The 18,848-nt window shown below is 35.5% G+C and overlaps 1 protein-coding gene across 3 annotated transcripts in view; it reads right to left on the reverse strand.

The window, feature by feature from the left end:
* Window positions 1-13,272: 13,272 nt before the first annotated feature.
* The window catches only part of LOC126466830 (ras-related protein Rab-37-like), a 338,533-nt gene continuing 332,957 nt past the window's right edge, over window positions 13,273-18,848 (reverse strand). Inside the window, exon 6 of one of the 3 annotated variants that reach the window (XM_050096415.1) lies at window positions 13,273-14,184. In XM_050096415.1, the coding sequence (XP_049952372.1) occupies window positions 14,076-14,184 (109 nt within the window). In that variant the 3' untranslated portion in view covers window positions 13,273-14,075. The remainder of the gene's footprint in view (window positions 14,185-18,848) is intronic. The other 2 variants (XM_050096414.1, XM_050096413.1) reach the window with 2 other exon arrangements.

Consider the following 18,848-nt stretch of genomic DNA (forward strand, 5'->3'; position numbering starts at 1 on the left):
ACTAAATTCTGCTAAATAAAGCAGACTACTAAGGGTTAAGTGGAATGATGGGGACTTGGATTAAATCCTACCTTACAGAGAAGAAGCAAATGGTAAGAATTATTGAAAGTAGTGGAATCTCAGCTTTAGCCAAGTGGAACACATTCAATACTGAAGTGCCTCAATGTTCAGTACTAGGACCCTTACTGTTTCTTATTTTTATAAATGACCTCCCACACTGCACCATGTCAGTGAGCAAGTTCACCCTATTCACTGACAATACTTCTCTTCTAGTTGAAAAAGCAACAGGGACCAACTGGGAAACATCTGCAAACAATGCAGTTGAAGACATTCTTAAATGGTTTAACTGTAATGGATTCTCTATGAATATCAAAAAACTCATTATGCACTGTTTCTCATGGCACATAAAGAACTCAGGGTTATGAATATAGAATATAATGGACAACAGTTAAAGCAAGTTGACAATTTAAAACCTGGTTCCTAACTCTCTGTCTTACCATTATATAACCTATCTGAAACCTTCCAGTGTCTCCAGGCCTCTTTGTGTACACAACCTTCCTTCATGAGTCTTGAACCAAGTGTTAGCTATGATTAAGTTATGTTTTATGCAATATTCTGTCAGGTGGCTTCCTCTTTCATTACTTACCCCCAGTCCATATTCAGCTACTACTTTTCCTTCCCTTACTTTTCCTACCGTCAAATTCCAGTCCCCCATGACTATTAAATTTTCATCTCTCTTACCTATCTGAATAATTTATTTTATCACATGATACATTTCTTCAATTTCTTCATCATCCGTGGAGCTAGTTGGTATGTAAACTTGTACTGCTGTGGTAGGCATTGGCTTCATGTCTCTGTTGGCTACAATAATGCATTCACTATGCTGTTCGTAGTAGCTTATCCGCATTCCTAGTTTTTGTTCATTATTAAACCACTCCTGCATTATCCATACCTGATTTTGTATTTATAAACCTGTATTTGCCTGACTAGAAATCTTGTTCCTTCTGTCACTGAACTTCACTAATTCTTACTATATCTGACTTTAACCTATCCATTTCCCTTTTTAAATTTTCTAATTTACCTACCCAATTTAGGGATCTGACAGTCCGTGCTCCAATCTGTAGAAAGCCAGTTCTCTGTCTCCTGATAACAATGTCCTCCTAAGTAGTCCCCTTCCAGAGATCCAAGTGGGGGACTATTTTACCTCCAGAATAGTCTACCCAACAGGATGCCATCATCATTTAACCATACAGTAAAGCTCTATGCATTTGGAAAAAGATTACAGCTGTAGTTTCCCCTTGTTTTCAGCTGTTCGCAGAACCAGCACGGCAATGCTCTTTTGATTCATGTTGTGAGGCCTGTTCAATCAATCATCCAGACTGTTGCCCCTGAAACTAATGAAAAGGATGCTGCCCCTCTCCAGGGGCCTCTCAACAGATACCCCACCATTGTGGTTGCACGTAAAGTACAGCTATCTGTATCACTTAGGCATGCAAGGCTCCCCAGCAACGGCAAGGTCTATGGTTCATATATCGGTTGTGTGACGGTATATACCACACATAGGCTTAACAAAAAAGAAACACAAAATTAGAACCTTTCATTTTCCCAGTCAAAAGAGTGGTCAAGTACTTAGGCTTTACATCGATAATAACCTAATGTGGTCACAACAGATTAAGCATGTAATTAAAAAATGTGAAGGTGCCACAAATACCCTTCATGTTGTGACAGGTGTACACTAGGCTCAGACCCAAGAAGCTGCATCATCATAATAGCACTCTAATAAGAATTTATATGGACTGCAGATGCATATGCTATGGTTCAGCAACATGAAATAGCCTCGATAAGCTAGATAAGTGCCAGTATGAAGCCAAGAGAGTCTGTATTAGAGCTCTTAAATCAACTCCTACTAATGTTTAACTGGTGAAAACAAATGAAATGCCATTAGAACTGCACAGGAAGTAAATCACCACCATATTCCTGTTGATACGTCCTTACATGACAGTTAGATTAGAGAATTCAATACTAAGTGCTATGCAGACAAATACTGGCTAAAGAAGAAACTACTGCCCATGGCAGAGATTGACTTCAATGCTTTCCCTTCTTGTGAATATGTCACCACTTCCCAAATTTTTGCTGCTTCAGCCCAGCCTGCACTAACGGCTTACTGAAGCTGAGCACTACAATGTATCTTCAATTCCTGTAAGGTACAATGAAAGAGAGAAGTGTTGCTGACAGTTTAGCAGTGTGGAGATTCTCAAGAAATAATTACACAGATGAGACTAAACATAAAAGACAGAGCAGGAAGTGCATTTGCTGATGGTGAGACTAATAGAGGGGAAAATTCAAACTCCCTGAAGTAATGTCCATACTCACTGAAGAATTCATAGTAATTTTAAAGGAATTTAAGCACACAGAAGAAGTTCAACAAGAAATAATCATTATTTTGCCAGATTAATGCTCATCACTGATTCTGTTAAAATACTATAATGACAAAAACATAAAAAATTATGTACTATACTGCATTATAGATGCATTTCAAGAGCTTTCTAGCCTAAATCATGTTTTGCATGAAAGAACATGGTGGATTAAAGGGATATGAAGAAGAGGATATTCTGGCTGAGAGAGCTGTGTGCACTGATTCAGCGAAAAATGATAAAGTACCATCTGACAATCTTCTACATACTGTAATGACTTGAATCAGGCCTCTTTGGAATGATTGGGCTTATGAAAATAAAGCAAGATACTATGCCATATTGGTACCTAATCTCTGATTACACCCATGGTAGCAAAATTGCAGATATAGCATAAACTTTATAGTAGCAATGATATGGATTTTCTTCAGTCATGGGAGATTCTGGGAACATCTCTACTACAGCTTCTTCATGTGAATTCAGCAGCGAGGAACATGTCAACCATATTTTCTTTTGCTGCAACAGAAAATATAAAGAAACACTGAAATTACTGCAGCATCTGATGTCCTCTGGTAACACTTTACCAACGAGTATTCAAAAGTTTTAGCAACAGAAAACAAAAGTGTATAACCTCCGGTACAATTTTATAACAGGAGAAATCAGAATATATAAAACACATTTTCTATAATTTTTTACATTATACTATAGTAAATGAAGAATGTAAGAAAAGATAGATTGCTACTTACCATCAAGAAGACATGTTAAGTTGCAGACAGGTACAATTAAAAGACACTTACACAAAACTTCCAGCCACAACTTTCATTAGAAAAAGAGAAAGAGAGAGACACACATCATTTGTACACACAGGCAAGTTCAACTCATGCATACTTGACCACAAACTCCAGCAGCTGAGGCCAGATAGCAACTATCATGTAGGACAGCAGCAACCATCTGGAGAGTGCGGGGATGAGTACTGTACGGGTGGAGGGGCAGAGGAATGCTGTCTGGTGGAGTGTGCAGGGACTAGAATGCCAACAGGTACAACATCAGGAGGTTGTAGGGGAGGGAGGTGGGGAAAAAAGGAGCGAAAAGGAGAGGAGTGGGGAAATAAGGGTGGGTGTGGTGGCAGAGGGTGGCAAACATGATAAATGGTTAGGTATGATTTGTGTTATCAAACCTCCTTCATAATAATGAACATATTTTAATTTTCTGAGATCACTGAATTAATTTTATGGTAAATGAATTTAATGGTTAATTACTTTTTTAAAGGTTCAGTCTGTTACACATGTGTTAAAAAATCATTTTGAGGCAGGGTGTATGGGTGATGTTCAAATGCCATTTTAAAAAATCGCTGGAAGGAATGTAAAATCTTTGTGACTTCGTACCTGTATTTTCATATGGACTAATTTACATAAATCATAACAATGTCCATGTTATGATCAATTCAGCTGTAAAAAGTGCTGTACTTTTCATCAGTAGGAAACAACAAATATCTGCCACAGTCATTCTCAAACAGGTTTTTATTCTTCAACTAATAATGATGCACAGTTATGGCCAGAATTACCATATATACAGCAAAGTAAAACACATCACTGTTCTTGCAGGCATACACATTTCAAAATAGTGCATTCAAACAATCTAAACAGCTCAACTGTTAGTCTGGTAACCAAATAATGAGCAATTAAATATTAATTTTACATTATATCATAGGGTTGAAATTGAAATTAAAAATATTAATACAGTGTCTTCAGTCAGCTGTGGTTATAATTGACTTTTTTAAAGTATTTCTGCACATAGACATTCTAATATATAAACTCCAGATGTGCAAGTTTTCAGCCAAGTTAACATTATCATTACATTAAGCTGCAAACCAAGAACTTGCAGATTATGTTTTACTGAGAAAGCTTGAAAGATCACACTCATACATACAAGTACCTTACAATCATATTTTTCACACACACACACACATATATATATATATATATATATATATATATATATATATATATATAAAAACAAAGATGAGGTGACTTACCGAACAAAAGCGCTGGCAGGTCGATAGACACACAAACAAACACAAACACACACACAAAATTCAAGCTTTCGCAACAAACTGTTGCCTCATCAGGAAAGAGGGAAGGAGAGGGGAAGACGAAAGGAAGTGGGTTTTAAGGGAGAGGGTAAGGAGTCATTCCAATCCCGGGAGCGGAAAGACTTACCTTAGGGGGAAAAAAGGACAGGTATACACTCGCACACACGCACATATCCATCCACACATACAGACACCTGTCTGTATGTGTGGATGGATATGTGCGTGTGTGCGAGTGTATACCTGTCCTTTTTTCCCCCTAAGGTAAGTCTTTCCGCTCCCGGGATTGGAATGACTCCTTACCCTCTCCCTTAAAACCCACTTCCTTTCGTCTTCCCCTCTCCTTCCCTCTTTCCTGATGAGGCAACAGTTTGTTGCGAAAGCTTGAATTTTGTGTGTGTGTTTGTGTTTGTTTGTGTGTCTATCGACCTGCCAGCGCTTTTGTTCGGTAAGTCACCTCATCTTTGTTTTTATATATAATTTTTCCCACGTGGAATGTTTCCTTCCATTATATATATATATATTTATATATATATATATATATATATATATATATATATATATATATATCAGTAAAATCAGTACAACTTTCACTGATAACTAGATCAACGGTCAACATACTGAGATTCCTTTATGAACAAGTATTACAGGCACAGTAAAAGACATCTTAGTACAAACAGAAATGTTGGTTGGAACTACTGCCCATGTGCGATGAAGTATCTCATTGTTGTATGAGCGAAACTACTGCAGCGAGCTGTTCCGAAAATAGTGCACATGATACAAGTATGTAAAAAGGAGCTCTATTTGTACTGCAAATAATACATTTTGTTAACAGATGGTAACCACTTTCAGACATGTGGCTTTGCAAAACTTACAACCAGTTGAATGCATTTTATTTAAATTACACCTGTTACATGCATTTACAAATACTTAAAAAATAAGAAAAGAAGCAAGTCCAACAGAAATGTTTTATTTCCTGCAAATAATGCTACTCATTTATTGTTCTTCATGATTTTTAGCTGCTTAGTTCTTTTGGTAATTCAAATACACTCATGGAGTATTTCAAGTCACTTAAGATTACTTGCTCGGTTTTGCAACTGTTGCCACTGGTCATTCCAACATTTGTATGCAATATCTATTGCCTAATCACTAACTGTGAAAGAAAATACAACTATTGTCTTTTGCATGTAGACAATAGTTTGCATTTTTATGTGAATCATTTTCATGTATATACACTTGTACATAAAGCATCACCAGCAACATTATCTTAAGAATATTTAATGGTTTCATAACATATTTTATAAAGATACAACTTTGCCAACAACAAACATTTTATAATATGCTCATTAGACTCTACACTTCTATGTATATTAACATCATCTTTCTTACTGGAATTCCTGTGATCTGTAAAAACAGAAAAGATTCCATAAATTACAAATAAATAAATGAGACGGATGAAAAAACAGTTATAATGCTGGACATAATGAAATAAAATTTTTGGACTTATTTTCTCTGTTCTTTGATTTTTCCATCACCTTTGTGTTCACTACAACAGAAGGAGATGTGCAAACTTATCCTAAAAAACTGGTTATAGAAGAACAAGAAATGTAAAAAAATTCAATTAAAGTAATCTAATACTTACTGCTGTTGTGACTCAAACTCCACATAAATAATTCTGTAGCAATTTTCTCTATTATAAATACTCATCTTTATTCCTTCAGGTTTAACAATTATCTTATACTTTTTTCCACATCAAACTTACATATAAAAGAGTTATTCACACATAAAATGCAAGTACAGTTGGTATAGACAACAAGACAGTAACAACATACTTAACACATTTTCTAACAAAGAGATAGAGGGGCTGGCCAGTACTTACCTCAGCTCAGTACAGCCGATAGATACACATAAAACAGAACTGAAAATTTACATTCCTAGCTTTCGGAACTTTGTTCCTTCATCAGGGAGGAGAGAGGGGAAAAAAGGGAAGAAGGGAAAGTGGATTCAGTTACTCACAACCCAGGTTATGAAGCAACAGGGAAAGGTAAACAGGGAGGGTAGCAAGGATGGAGGCTACCCTCCCTGTTTACCTTTCCCTGTTGCTTCATAACCTGGGTTGTGAGTAACTGAATCCACTTTCCCTTCTTCCCTTTTTTCCCCTCTCTCCTCCCTGATGAAGGAACAAAGTTCCGAAAGCTAGGAATGTAAATTTTCAGTTCTGTTTTATGTGTATCTATCGGCTGTACTGAGCTGAGGTAAGTACTGGCCAGCCCCTCTATCTCTTTGTTAGTATTTGTTTCATATCTTATATGAGATTTTCCATTAATCATTAACACATTTTCTGCAATATATGCCTCACACAGTATCCATTGCCTTCATTCAAATGACTTACATTCGTTTCAAATTAGTAAAGATAAGCATCTCAGCACTGCAGTGCAATTATTGAAAACTGGAGCATGTAAATTAACCTCCACCAATATTATTATTTCAGCTGTCACTGTTAGTCTTTCTTCAGTTTGGAATTTCTAAGACTTTGGCTGGGAGACTGTAGATATTATACAATTACGTATTCTTTTGCAATAGCAAAGTACATGAAAATTGGCTAAAAACAAAGACTGCATTTGGTTCTGAATGGCAAGACTTTGTCTGGGAAGCTTAGAACATTTGGCAATAGGATCAAATTTATTTCTGTGATAATTTTTTCTTTCCTTCCTTTTCAGTTAGACTTGAACAATTTGAAGGACAAATTAAAGTTATATGTACTTCTGAATGTGTTATTATCTTATCAAACTATATTTAAAAAGTTTGTGACATGAAGCAGTTTATAACAATATAAAAAAAGGTTGAAAGAGAGATTACAACAATTTAAGAAAATATTTTTGCAAACATATAAACATTTTGAGTTCTTTTAAGTCAGTTTACCTTGGGAATACTTTTGTCTTAAATGAGCTTCACATGATTTTGATTTAATTTCATTTGTAGGTCAGTTATGAAATGGCATAAGGTACACAAAGCACAACATGTTTGTTTGAATTTTATGCAAAATCTCTTCTCCAGCACAATGCAAATTCTTACCACTGATTAATTTTCTGCTACAGGGAATGTGGATATATATTATTTAGTATCTGTAACCAGATAAGTGGGCAGCTAGTTTTAGCAGAAAACTTAAACAAATTTGTTTCCATTTCATTTATTTTTGTGCCAGTGTTACACAAATATACAGAGTTGCAGTTGATTTTTCACTGCAATTACATGACAAAATATTCTTGTGAAAGGTCAAAACTGTCATCTTTAAAGAACACAAAACTCATGAACAGTTTCAACATTTGAAGTTCATTTGTAACTAACAGCTTATTGTCAATGGAGGAAATATGTTCCATTTCTGCAATTTATTCCAATTTCTGTCTATATGAAACATTTAATTTATTTAATTTATAGTTACATTACATTTTTTGGCTTACAGCCTTCTTCAGATATTGTACATGAAATGTGAATGTGTAAAATCAAGAAGGAAGAAACTGACTAATATTACAATATAAATAAAACAAGACAGACCACACTGAAGACAGTGCTGAAAATATAGTCTCATGTCAAGATGGCACCATTCCCATAACAAACAACTGATAACAGATTGATAAAACAACCAACAATAACTATGTAAATGCAACCTGCATAGTCATCTGCAAGACTGGATACATGATGTGGACCACATAGAAAATAATCTGAAAAATTTGCACAGGATACCTAAGGGCTGTATTTGAAATGTGCTTGAAGGTAAAAAGCTTTGCTTATAAAAGAACACATTCAAATATACTCCCCAATGAATGGACAGAGTTCAGCTCTAATGATTTTTTAGGAACTAGGAATGCTACAAGGCTCCTTATCAAAATGATGATGTGCTTCATGTTCTCTGCACCTGCTTGTGTCTGCTGCTGACTGTGCAGCAAGTGTTCAAACTTCCTACTTCTATTGGCTGCTCTTAAATTTAAATAAATATTGCTTTAATGCCTGTAGTGTAGCACTCATCTTCATCAATAAAATCTTCTAGTTTGGTTTGATTGCAGTTAAGCAGTTTCCATTTTAAATCATATAAATCTGAGATATGGATAAAGGTTGCTCAATGTTATGATATCTGCTAATGTAAAAATTTGGTCTTTCTTGTAATAATAAAAAAAGAAATAAAAGCAAAGTCACAGTCAGCAGTGATGTAAGTACAATTCAGTTGTCAAGAAAGTCATCAACTTTACTCTGTATACACATAAACTAGTCATTTATGTAAACATTAGACTTTGAATTTTTTGCGTGGGACACACTGCCCCAAAATTATATGGAAAATAGATCTCTAAAATTATATGAAAAATTGATCCCTCTGCTCTGACCAAAGTTAGCAGGCAGTTTCCTTTAGCTGTAACGAAAACATCACAAGTGGAAATCCACTCCAAAAATATTCTCAATTGGGTCTACCTCTCCACTATTACCTCTTAATTAAGAGATAGGACCCTCACTCTACATTGAGTCCAAACTGAAACAGACTGTATGATCTTTCAGCACAGAGAATGAAAAGTATGAGAAACAGTCATTCATTTCTAACTGTTGTCTTGTTATTCACTTTTATTGGTTGGTATATACTGTAGGATAACTGAGACAGCAACTGGAAAAAAGGTACATGGGCTTATGCACCCGTTTTCCACCCACATGTTTAAATAATCCACTATACTTTCATCTTAATCTCTGCAATTTATGATTCAACCAGCTGACTCTAGAGGCCAGGAGAGCAGTTTGACTGAATGATTGCACAGCTGATTACTGCTGCATAATAATGACAGATACTGTACAGTAGCTTTTAATTTAAAATTTGATGCTTTGTTATCATAAAAGAAGTATGGGAGTATGTTATGTTCACTCATGTAACTTTCTAGGACATACATTCTGAATAAACAAATGGCCTACAGCACAAGTCTGTCCATTACAGTTGAAGAAAACTGAAAAGGGGAGAATTTTGGATTAATATAGCCAAACAATGTATTACTACTTTGAATAAGGTAACACTGGCAAACATATTTGCATGTATAAAGCGCTGTTGCCAGACGAACATTGCAAGAAGAAACATTTAAATGAAGAATATCAAGAATAATTATTCAAAAGGTTTTAGTTAAGTGGGTCTACATAAATATAACATATGATACAAGCTAATTTTATCATAAGTAATGAACCAAAAACTATACCTCTAAGTACTGCAAAGAATTGATCACATGTCTTGGCATGTAGGCTATATCTGCAAGGAACAGAAGTCAAAATTTGTCACTAATTTTTATTAACTTTACTTAAGGTCGGTGTTAAAGAGAGTGTCCTGCATTCAGGAGAAAGTTGTGCTAAATAAATCTTTTGAGAAAGCAAAAGGTGCTCATGCTAACAGGCCATTGAGTTTGGTCAAAATATATGGGAGTTGATGACAAAGCACCTGTACAAAAAAAGAAGTCATTACTGTCAAAGTAAATCTATTATTATTTTGATGATCCAGGTTTAAATGTTAAATGTTCAGGAAATATTTTAAGGATCAAAATGGAAAAGCTATTACTATGAAATAAAGCACATACTTCAAACTCTTTACACAGAAATGTAGATTGTCATTCTAGGAATCTAAAAATGATGCGTGTGACTATTGTTCACATTGTAAGAGGAAACTTGCACATAGTCCTCATGACAGCTGCAGAGCTGAACACTTACTTCACAAGAAAAAGATTGAAAAATACTTTGAAATCAAAAGAGAAATTTTAGATGAAGCTAAAGACAGTGAGAGATGTCTTGCCATAGAATTCAATGCTGCCCAAAACTTTTCTGGCATCAAAGCTGAATATTACCAGGCACTCGTACAAAAGACTGCTGTAGATGTACATGTTCAAACATAATATTTCTTACTAATGCTGCGTGTGGGCAAAATAAGAATTTGGCCATCATTACTTGTTGTTCATATGGAATGTCATTATACTTCTTCTCTTCCCAATATGTGGACACTTTTTCTCCTTGTGCATTAGAAATTTTATCATAGGCTCTAAAGAAGGAAACCATTATTCTTACAGCTAAGCCATACCTTGAAGCAATCAGTTTATGCTAATCTCCACCATCCAATGCTTGATTTGATGCTGATATAATCAGAGCAGCATTTCTCAAGAAGAAAAATTTGTTAACATTGAGTATAGATTTAAATGTCAGGAAGTCATTTCTGAAAGTATTTCTATGGACTGTAGCCATGTATGGAAGTGAAACGTAGACGATAAATAGTTTGGACAAGAAGAGAATAGAAGCTTTCGAAATGTGGTGCTACAGAAGAATGCTAAAGATTAGATGGGTGGATCACATAACTAATGTGGAGGTATTGAATAGAATTGGGGAGAAGAGGAGCTTGTGGCACAACTTGACTAGAAGAAGGGATCGGTTGGTAGGACATGTTCTGAGATATCGAGGGATCACCAATTTAGTATTGGAGGGTAGCATGGAGGGTAAAAATCATAGAGGAAGACCAAGAGATGACTACACTAAGCAGATTCAGAAGGATGAAGGCTGCAGTAGGTACTGGAAGATGAAGAAGCTTGCACAGGATAGAGTAGCATGGAGAGCTGCATCAGACCAATCTCAGGACTGAAGACCACAACAACAACAACAACAACAACAACATAATCAGAGCCTGGAATGGATTAATGAGCAAGTTCTTTCTACAGGACTCCTTTTTCTAGATAAATTCAGAATATGGCTACAGTACAAAACAGATGGAACATTATGTGCTTCAGGAACTTACACACTAAGTTATGTTCATTTCTGTTTTTTGTGTATCTGACATACAAACACTTCAATCAGTTCAGTGCAATGATTGTTCCCCAGTGTTGGTAAATGCAACAGAGATAAAGGATGTTCAAGACTTATGCCAGTTCACTGACCATGCAAGATTGAACAGAAACTTTTGTAGTGTAAAGGTACCCAGCTACTCCAGAAGCAAGTATATCTGATAATGAAGGTGATTTACATGTCTTGTAGATAATAACTGATTACATTTGTTAGCAATAGTATTGTTTATAAAAAGAGTGTTCATTTCCAACTTCAGTAATAAATTGCATTATCTGCATAAATAATTTTCTGTTTACAGGTTTTTTATTACGTAATCAATTATTACAGTATTTGCTGGGCAGAAAGAGTTTTTTAAAGACTCATGCTCTAATGAAATAATTATATAAATGTCAAGAAACTGAACTTATTCTAATAAGGAAGCTTATATTTAACTCAGAACACAAGAATTATAGTGGGGTATAAATGAAATAATTTTATAAACAGAAAAGAAAATTTTGAAGCATAAAACATGATTTCTGTCTATATCCCTTTTCCCAGCCACTGTCTCAATTGTTCCTGTATGATTAATGGTTTGTGTAGAACTCTTTTAAATTTTTAGAATTGAAATTGGCAGTTAATTTTACACTTGGCCCTCACTAATGTTTTTATGCTTGATGTGGTCTATTTTTGTTATAAATAATGAAAATATATGAAGAGAGTAGCCATGTAGCCTAAGGACTAGTGCCACATGGCTATTTTGTTTATATATTTGCTGGAAGTTTCTTAAACTAGCAGTTATCACTAGTTTATGCCCACAGAGAGCACCATTTTGACTTGGGAGTATTCACTGAGCACTGTCTTCAATTTGGTATGAGCTGCTTCATTTCTTGGCAATATTAATGGACTTTTCTAGTTTCTCATTTTACACTTTTTCATTTGATTTAGTGCATCTAGTAATGGCTCTAAGGGAAAAGGTATTCCTGTTACAATGGAATAAGTTAAAAGTGTAACACAGGCAAAAGATGTAATAAAGGAAAATAGCTTTTAAGTACAGGGGAAAATAAATTGTTAGTATGGAAGTGCAGACATGATTACCAATTTTGATAGTGGATTGTATGACAGATTTCCTTCATAAGAAGAAGGTGGCTTCATTAGTCAGTATATTTCAGAGCCCCTACTGGGAAAACAACACACAGTTTTAACAAAGACAGAAACTTCTGCATGGTTTCAAAGAATTAGACAGTAAGCAAGTACCATGAATCTCAAAGGTAACATTATTGTGAAGTGAGACCAAATCTCAGTGTGTACATGAAAATAATGAGTAACATTGCATGTCCATAATTATTGTGAATAATACAGAGAATTTTATGGTTATTTACATTTGAATGTCAGGATAAGAAACATAAAGAGTGGTGGAAGACAGTAGTCATAAAACCTCATAACTGAAATTAACTATGAGAAATAATAATTCAGGTGCAAAGGTAAGAGCTTCATATGAGTATAAGCTGACATAGTTTAGCTAAAATATTTTTAGAGCACTATTAAATAATAACTGTATGTACTATTTGCTAATGTCAGTATAAAAAGGATGTAATAAAATGCAGGGTGTATATTGCAACAGCTGAGACTAGTTTTTAATCAAGCAGTGGGAGGAGGGGGATGGTGGACAGAGAAATGATCTCTGCTTGAGAATACTATGTTTGAATTCACAAAGTATCAGAAATGGTGATTGGGCGGGGGGGGGGGGGGGGGCAGTTAGTTGTGGGGGAGGGAGGGGGGGGGGGAGAAGAGCTCTTTGGATTTAGTATCTGATAGATAAAATGTAATGTATTTGTGGATAAATTTGAAATATACTCTCTCTGGAAATATGAAAAATAGAACATGTATAGCTATCACCCACTGAGCATTCAGAAGTTTATTTTTAAAATAATGCATGGAATCAGTAGTTTAAATAACACCCCAAAGTAGTACTCCTATTGTCTTTAACAAAATGAGGATAAATTCATCTGAACTGAAATGAATTAAAAACTGAATTATGTCAAGGGCTTGTATTTAAAAAACTCATTAATGTTGAAATCAGCTTAATTGCTTGGATGTGTTTCCCACTAAGCTAAATAGCTTATCAAAAATACTCAGTACAGTTATTCACTATGAAAGAAGAAGCACTCATTTGAAAGTTGTTTTAGTTAAATGACCCTGCAGCATTTCAAACATTATTCTAGTGGGACATAATTGGTCCAATTTTAGTGATGTGAATGAAGGATTATAGGCATAAAAATAGTTTTATTAAACGGAATGAGACTATTTTCTGTAACTAAGCATTACATTCTATGATGAAAGCAAATGTTACTGATATGTTAAACAGATTGTTCCAATCTCTGTATCTTTTATTTTCATATCAATAGTTCTGCACAAAAGAATGTGCTGGAGTGTAGCAGCATTACCTTGACAAAATGTATCTGGAGGCATCCATTGCCAGTGTTCAAGATTTTAGTTTTAATTTCTTCCATGGAAAATGTACCCAATTATCAATGTCAGTGACATTATATTTGCATAGAGTACACTAGTGTTTTTATGGCTTGGTAACTTACAATGTTGCAACGAACTAATAAAATCAACTGAATGAAGGCTATTCATAATATATCATTGTGTCTTAAGTATTCAGATCTGTTGTAGAGACACAGCAGTCCATGTGCAACACACTAGCAGGTACAAAACATTGTTAACACAGCAGAGACGACAGTCCTGAAAGCTCACGTGTTGCATGGTGGACATGAGCCACGCTGTGCCTGTTCTCGCACATACTCTTGTACGTTGAACTTGTTGGCATCTGAATTCCCACTCTTGCGTGACTTCAGCTCCCTGAAAACAGTAATTTCAGTTGACAGGTATTTCAAAATGGTATTGCTGTATATAAAATCTTTATGCAGCTGCAGTTCACATGTTTAACACTGATGAATAAGAATATGGAAACTTATGGGATTCCTGAGTTATCAGTTCAGCTGTAAAAATGCAGATATTTCCTAAACTTACAGATCAGTTAGCTTTCAAGAAGAAAGTTAAGTACCTAGACAACATTTATACAATGCAGCAATTTTCAGTTTTGTTAATGGATACATTTTCATGAACAGAATTGAGATAAGATAATGAGAGGTGGCTCCTCAGAATGTGCTTGAAAGCCATGTGTGTAATTTTTAGCATTTTCACACAAATTATTGGTGTTCTTGTTGACTTTTAGCAGAAGGAGGTTAAAGTTAAGGCACTGCATTTTACACCCCTCCTTCCATCTCTGTCATCGAGATCCTCAACACAACATTTCACTGACAAGTACTTATCACAGTCACTGACACTATTCAATCACTCATCTGCCACGTGCCTCTCCTAAAAGTTGTCAGGTACCTTTTCTCTGGTGTTGCAGCAGATATTTGTGATTTCATTTTTGCATTGTATAGCTTGAGTCATTCCAAACAAATGCTACTCATCATATCTTTCATGCAGAAAGTGTTAGTTTGTTTCCCACTATAATTGAATTGATTTTTAAAGCAGAATTTTAGGTGTCCATTTGATAGAGTGGTCCCAAATTAGCCTAGTGTGATGTTCCTTTTTTTCAGGATTTGTTAACAGGAACAGTAAAACAAGTATACCCTATACTCCAGCAGCAAGAGTGTGGCAATGGCCTGTACTGACTGCTACCCCAACATGCAGCAGTGCTATACATATCAATAAATGCATATCACTCTAGAATAATTTGGGACTGCTCTATTGAATGGATACATGAAATTCCACTCTAAAAATGATTTTTTTGTAATGGGAAACAAATTGATGGTTTCTACAGACATTGGGTATCACATGAGAGATAGAATGAGTAGCATTTGTTTGGGCTGTAGCATTTGTTTGGGCTGATGCACTCTACACATTGCAAAAATGAAATTGTAAATACACTCTGAAACGCCAGGTAAAGATTGCCTGATCACTCTTAGGATGGATACCCTGTATATTACCTAAGTATGAATTAACAGCTTCATGATCAGAAATGGTCCCTGCTACCAAGCATACTGCATCGTGACTCATAGAAGATAGATGATGATGTGATATCAGTTATGGATGAGAGTCAGAGATAAAGACCTAATGCAGGAAATAAAGATGAATATTTGGGATTATGTCTGTAGTGCTCAGAGTTAATTATTTCATTTAAGGAAAGATTATGGCTCAAGGTGCATTATCTTAATAAAAAAAAGCTGATACCGGAGGAATGGTGCTAGGTTTCATATCCCTGGATCCTGGATCTTGACCTCTTACCCTGTCCTCCCACCCCCCTCCCCTCCCACACACAAATCTTATAATGAAACCATGAGTTTATGAATACCATTCAACATAAATACCAAACTGAATTAGATAGATTTGTGTGACACGTAGAAATAAAACATGTCTAGTTTGGCTGACAACAGACATGACATCAATGTAAGTATAAATTTACCACTTCAAGTAAAATTTCCAACTGTCTACTGAATGGCAGATTAAAAGTTTCTTTAAATTCATTCAGAACACCTTCAAGGAGGTGTGAAACTAGTTTCCAAGAATAGATCAAAGAAAGCTTAGAGTGTACATAGTGTGCAAGCTTGTCATTGGCATATTATTGTTGGAAGCTAGTTTTAAAGTATCAGCTCAGTAAATCTGATTACATTTTTCCTTATTCATTTGGCGTATTGCACATGTAGGGATTATGAACTGTGCTTTATGAGACATGGATCAAGAGGCTGACATATGAATGAATACTTTAATTTAATATTAGTTTTGGCCTTACCAGATAACTTGTATGTAAGCATTGTACAAAACATATAAATCCTGCCAAGGACACTGATACCCGTGGGTAATGGCAGGCGGCCTTCGACCCCTCCACCTCTAGCTCTCAGGGAAAAGAAAAAATATTGTGCAGTCAGATTTTTTCCCCCCAAGATAATGATGTAAATCTTCCATTTAAGATCATACACAGAATTTTCAGTTGAATTACCTCTGCTATGAAGCACAATTTATAGCCATTGCCTTGGGTAGAAAGCTATGTGCAGTGGCTGGAAAAAATTGTTGCCAGTCCAGCAATCAAAAGGTGAACCAATACTTTATTGAACAGGATCATAACATTTTGGCTCATTGGTGTATGTTTACATGGGATGCAAGGGAGAGGCCTTTTATGCAATAAAAGTTTAGTTGTTCTATCAGAATTTTAGTATACGTACAATCAAAGACCTAAGTGAAAGGCCAATAGGGCAGTTTTTGTTATTTGATTGAACTGGAATTGAGAATAGAAGATAATATATTGCCTTCTCACTAGAGAAGCTTCTACAGAAGTCAAACAAAGCTGTTAAAAGGTTATTATCAGAAACATGATTCAGTGTTCTGTTCTGAGTTACTTTCTCACAAAGTTTTGGGATCACAGCAAGGAAGGAGATCATTCTATAGCCAGAAGTCAGTTGCTTATGTCTACTTTTGTTTATTGGTGTTACCACTGCATATATAAGTCTTTTGGGAAAAACACATTGACACATCAACTGTTAACAAATGTAACTGAAGGGTGTCACTGCAATGTCAGCACACGAATTAAGTACTCTGACTGAGATGCCACAACATCTAGAAGGGTTACTATATTTTAGTGACCACATGATTTTTTAGATACCTGTAACAGATGAGTTAGCAAGACTGATGTATAGTCAGTGAGTATGCAATGTCCATCTAAGCAAGTTTATTCTTTCATCTTTTGGTGGATCTTTTTTTCCTGTGTTTGAAGCTACTGTCAGAAAGAAATTCATTGTATTTGGTAGCCAATGATTTGAATTTCATATCACCTGTCGCACTGCTGCTGTCATATGGGAGTTGAATTCATTTGCCTTTCCAAGTTTCTTTGTGTCATGCCTAATAATCCTTCAAATTGTCCTTCATTTGTTCTCAAAATTTTGATTTTTTTGTGCATAGTACATAGTTTTTCCCTTTTTGATGAGGTGCTAAGGAATTTTGTGGAACTTCTTGTTGTTCATTATTACATATTGATTACAGCTAGAGCTTTGCGTTAAAAACCTCTCTCCTGCTAGCACAACATATTTTTGTTCTAGATGTTAGCCATTCTTTTTTAGAGCCTCAAGTGTAAATGTGCCAGGTCCATTGTAAAACGAAACTTGATTCTAGGAGCTCTAAAAATATTTGTAACAAAGAAATAAATTTCACTTTCTATTATGAGCCCTTGGTAAACTTCTTCCCATTGTTCACCCTGTAAACTGTGTAACTGACTAATCATTCATCATGGGGAACTTTCATTTGCCTTTCTTAATTGAGGACAATATTATGGAAATGGAAGAGGATGTAGATGAAGATGAAATGGGAGATAAGACACTGTGAAGAGTTTGACAGAGCACTGAAAGACCTGAGTCGAAACAAGGCCCCGGGAGTAGACAACATTCCATTAGAACTACTGATGTCCTTGAGAGAGCCAGTCATGACAAAACTCTACCATCTGGTGAGCAAGATGTATGAGACAGGCGAAATACCCACAGACTTCAAGAAGAATATAATAATTCCAATCCCAAAGAAAGCAGGTGTTGACAGATGTGAAAATTACAGAACTATCAGTTTAATAAGTCACAGTTGCAAAATACTAACACGAATTCTTTACAGACGAATGGAAAAACTGGTAGAAGCGGACCTCGGGGAAGATCAGTTTGGATTCCAAGAAATGTTGGAACACGTGAGGCAATACTAACCTTACAACTTATCTTAGAAGAAAGATTAAGAAAAGGCAAACCTATGTTTCTAGCATTTGTAGACTTAGAGAAAGCTTTTGACAACATTAACTGGAATACTCTCTTTCAAATTCTGAAGGTGGCAGGGGTAAAATACAGGGAGCGAAAGGCTATTTACAATTTATACAGAAACCAGATGGCAGTTATAACAGTCGAGGGGCATGAAAGGGAAGCAGTGGTTGGGAAAGGAGTGAGACAAGGTTGTAGCCTCTCCCCGATGTTATTCAATCTGTATATTGAGCAAGCAGTAAAGGAAACAAAAGAAAAATTCGGAGTAGGTATTAAAATTCATGGAGGAGAAGTAAAAACTTTGAGGTTCGCCGATGACATTGTAATTCTGTCAGAGACAGCAAAGGACTTGGAAGAGCAGTTGAATGGAATGGACAGTGTCTTGAAAGGAGGATATAAGATGAACATCAACAAAAGCAAAACGAGGATAATGGAATGTAGTCAAATTAAATCGGGTGATGCTGAGGGGATTAGATTAGGAAATGAGACACTTAAAGTAGTAAAGGAGTTTTGCTATTTAGGGAGCAAAATAACTGATGATGGTCGAAGTAGAGAGTATATAAAATGTAGACTGGCAATGGCAAGGAAATCGTTTCTGAAGAAGAGAAATTTGTTAACATCGAGTATAGATTTAAGTGTCAGGAAGTCGTTTCTGAAAGTATTTGTATGGAGTGTAGCCATGTATGGAAGTGAAACATGGATGATAACCAGTTTGGACAAGAAGAGAAT

This window comes from Schistocerca serialis, chromosome 1 (assembly GCF_023864345.2).
Source record: "Schistocerca serialis cubense isolate TAMUIC-IGC-003099 chromosome 1, iqSchSeri2.2, whole genome shotgun sequence".
In the NCBI taxonomy this organism is placed as follows: Eukaryota; Metazoa; Arthropoda; class Insecta; order Orthoptera; family Acrididae; genus Schistocerca; species Schistocerca serialis.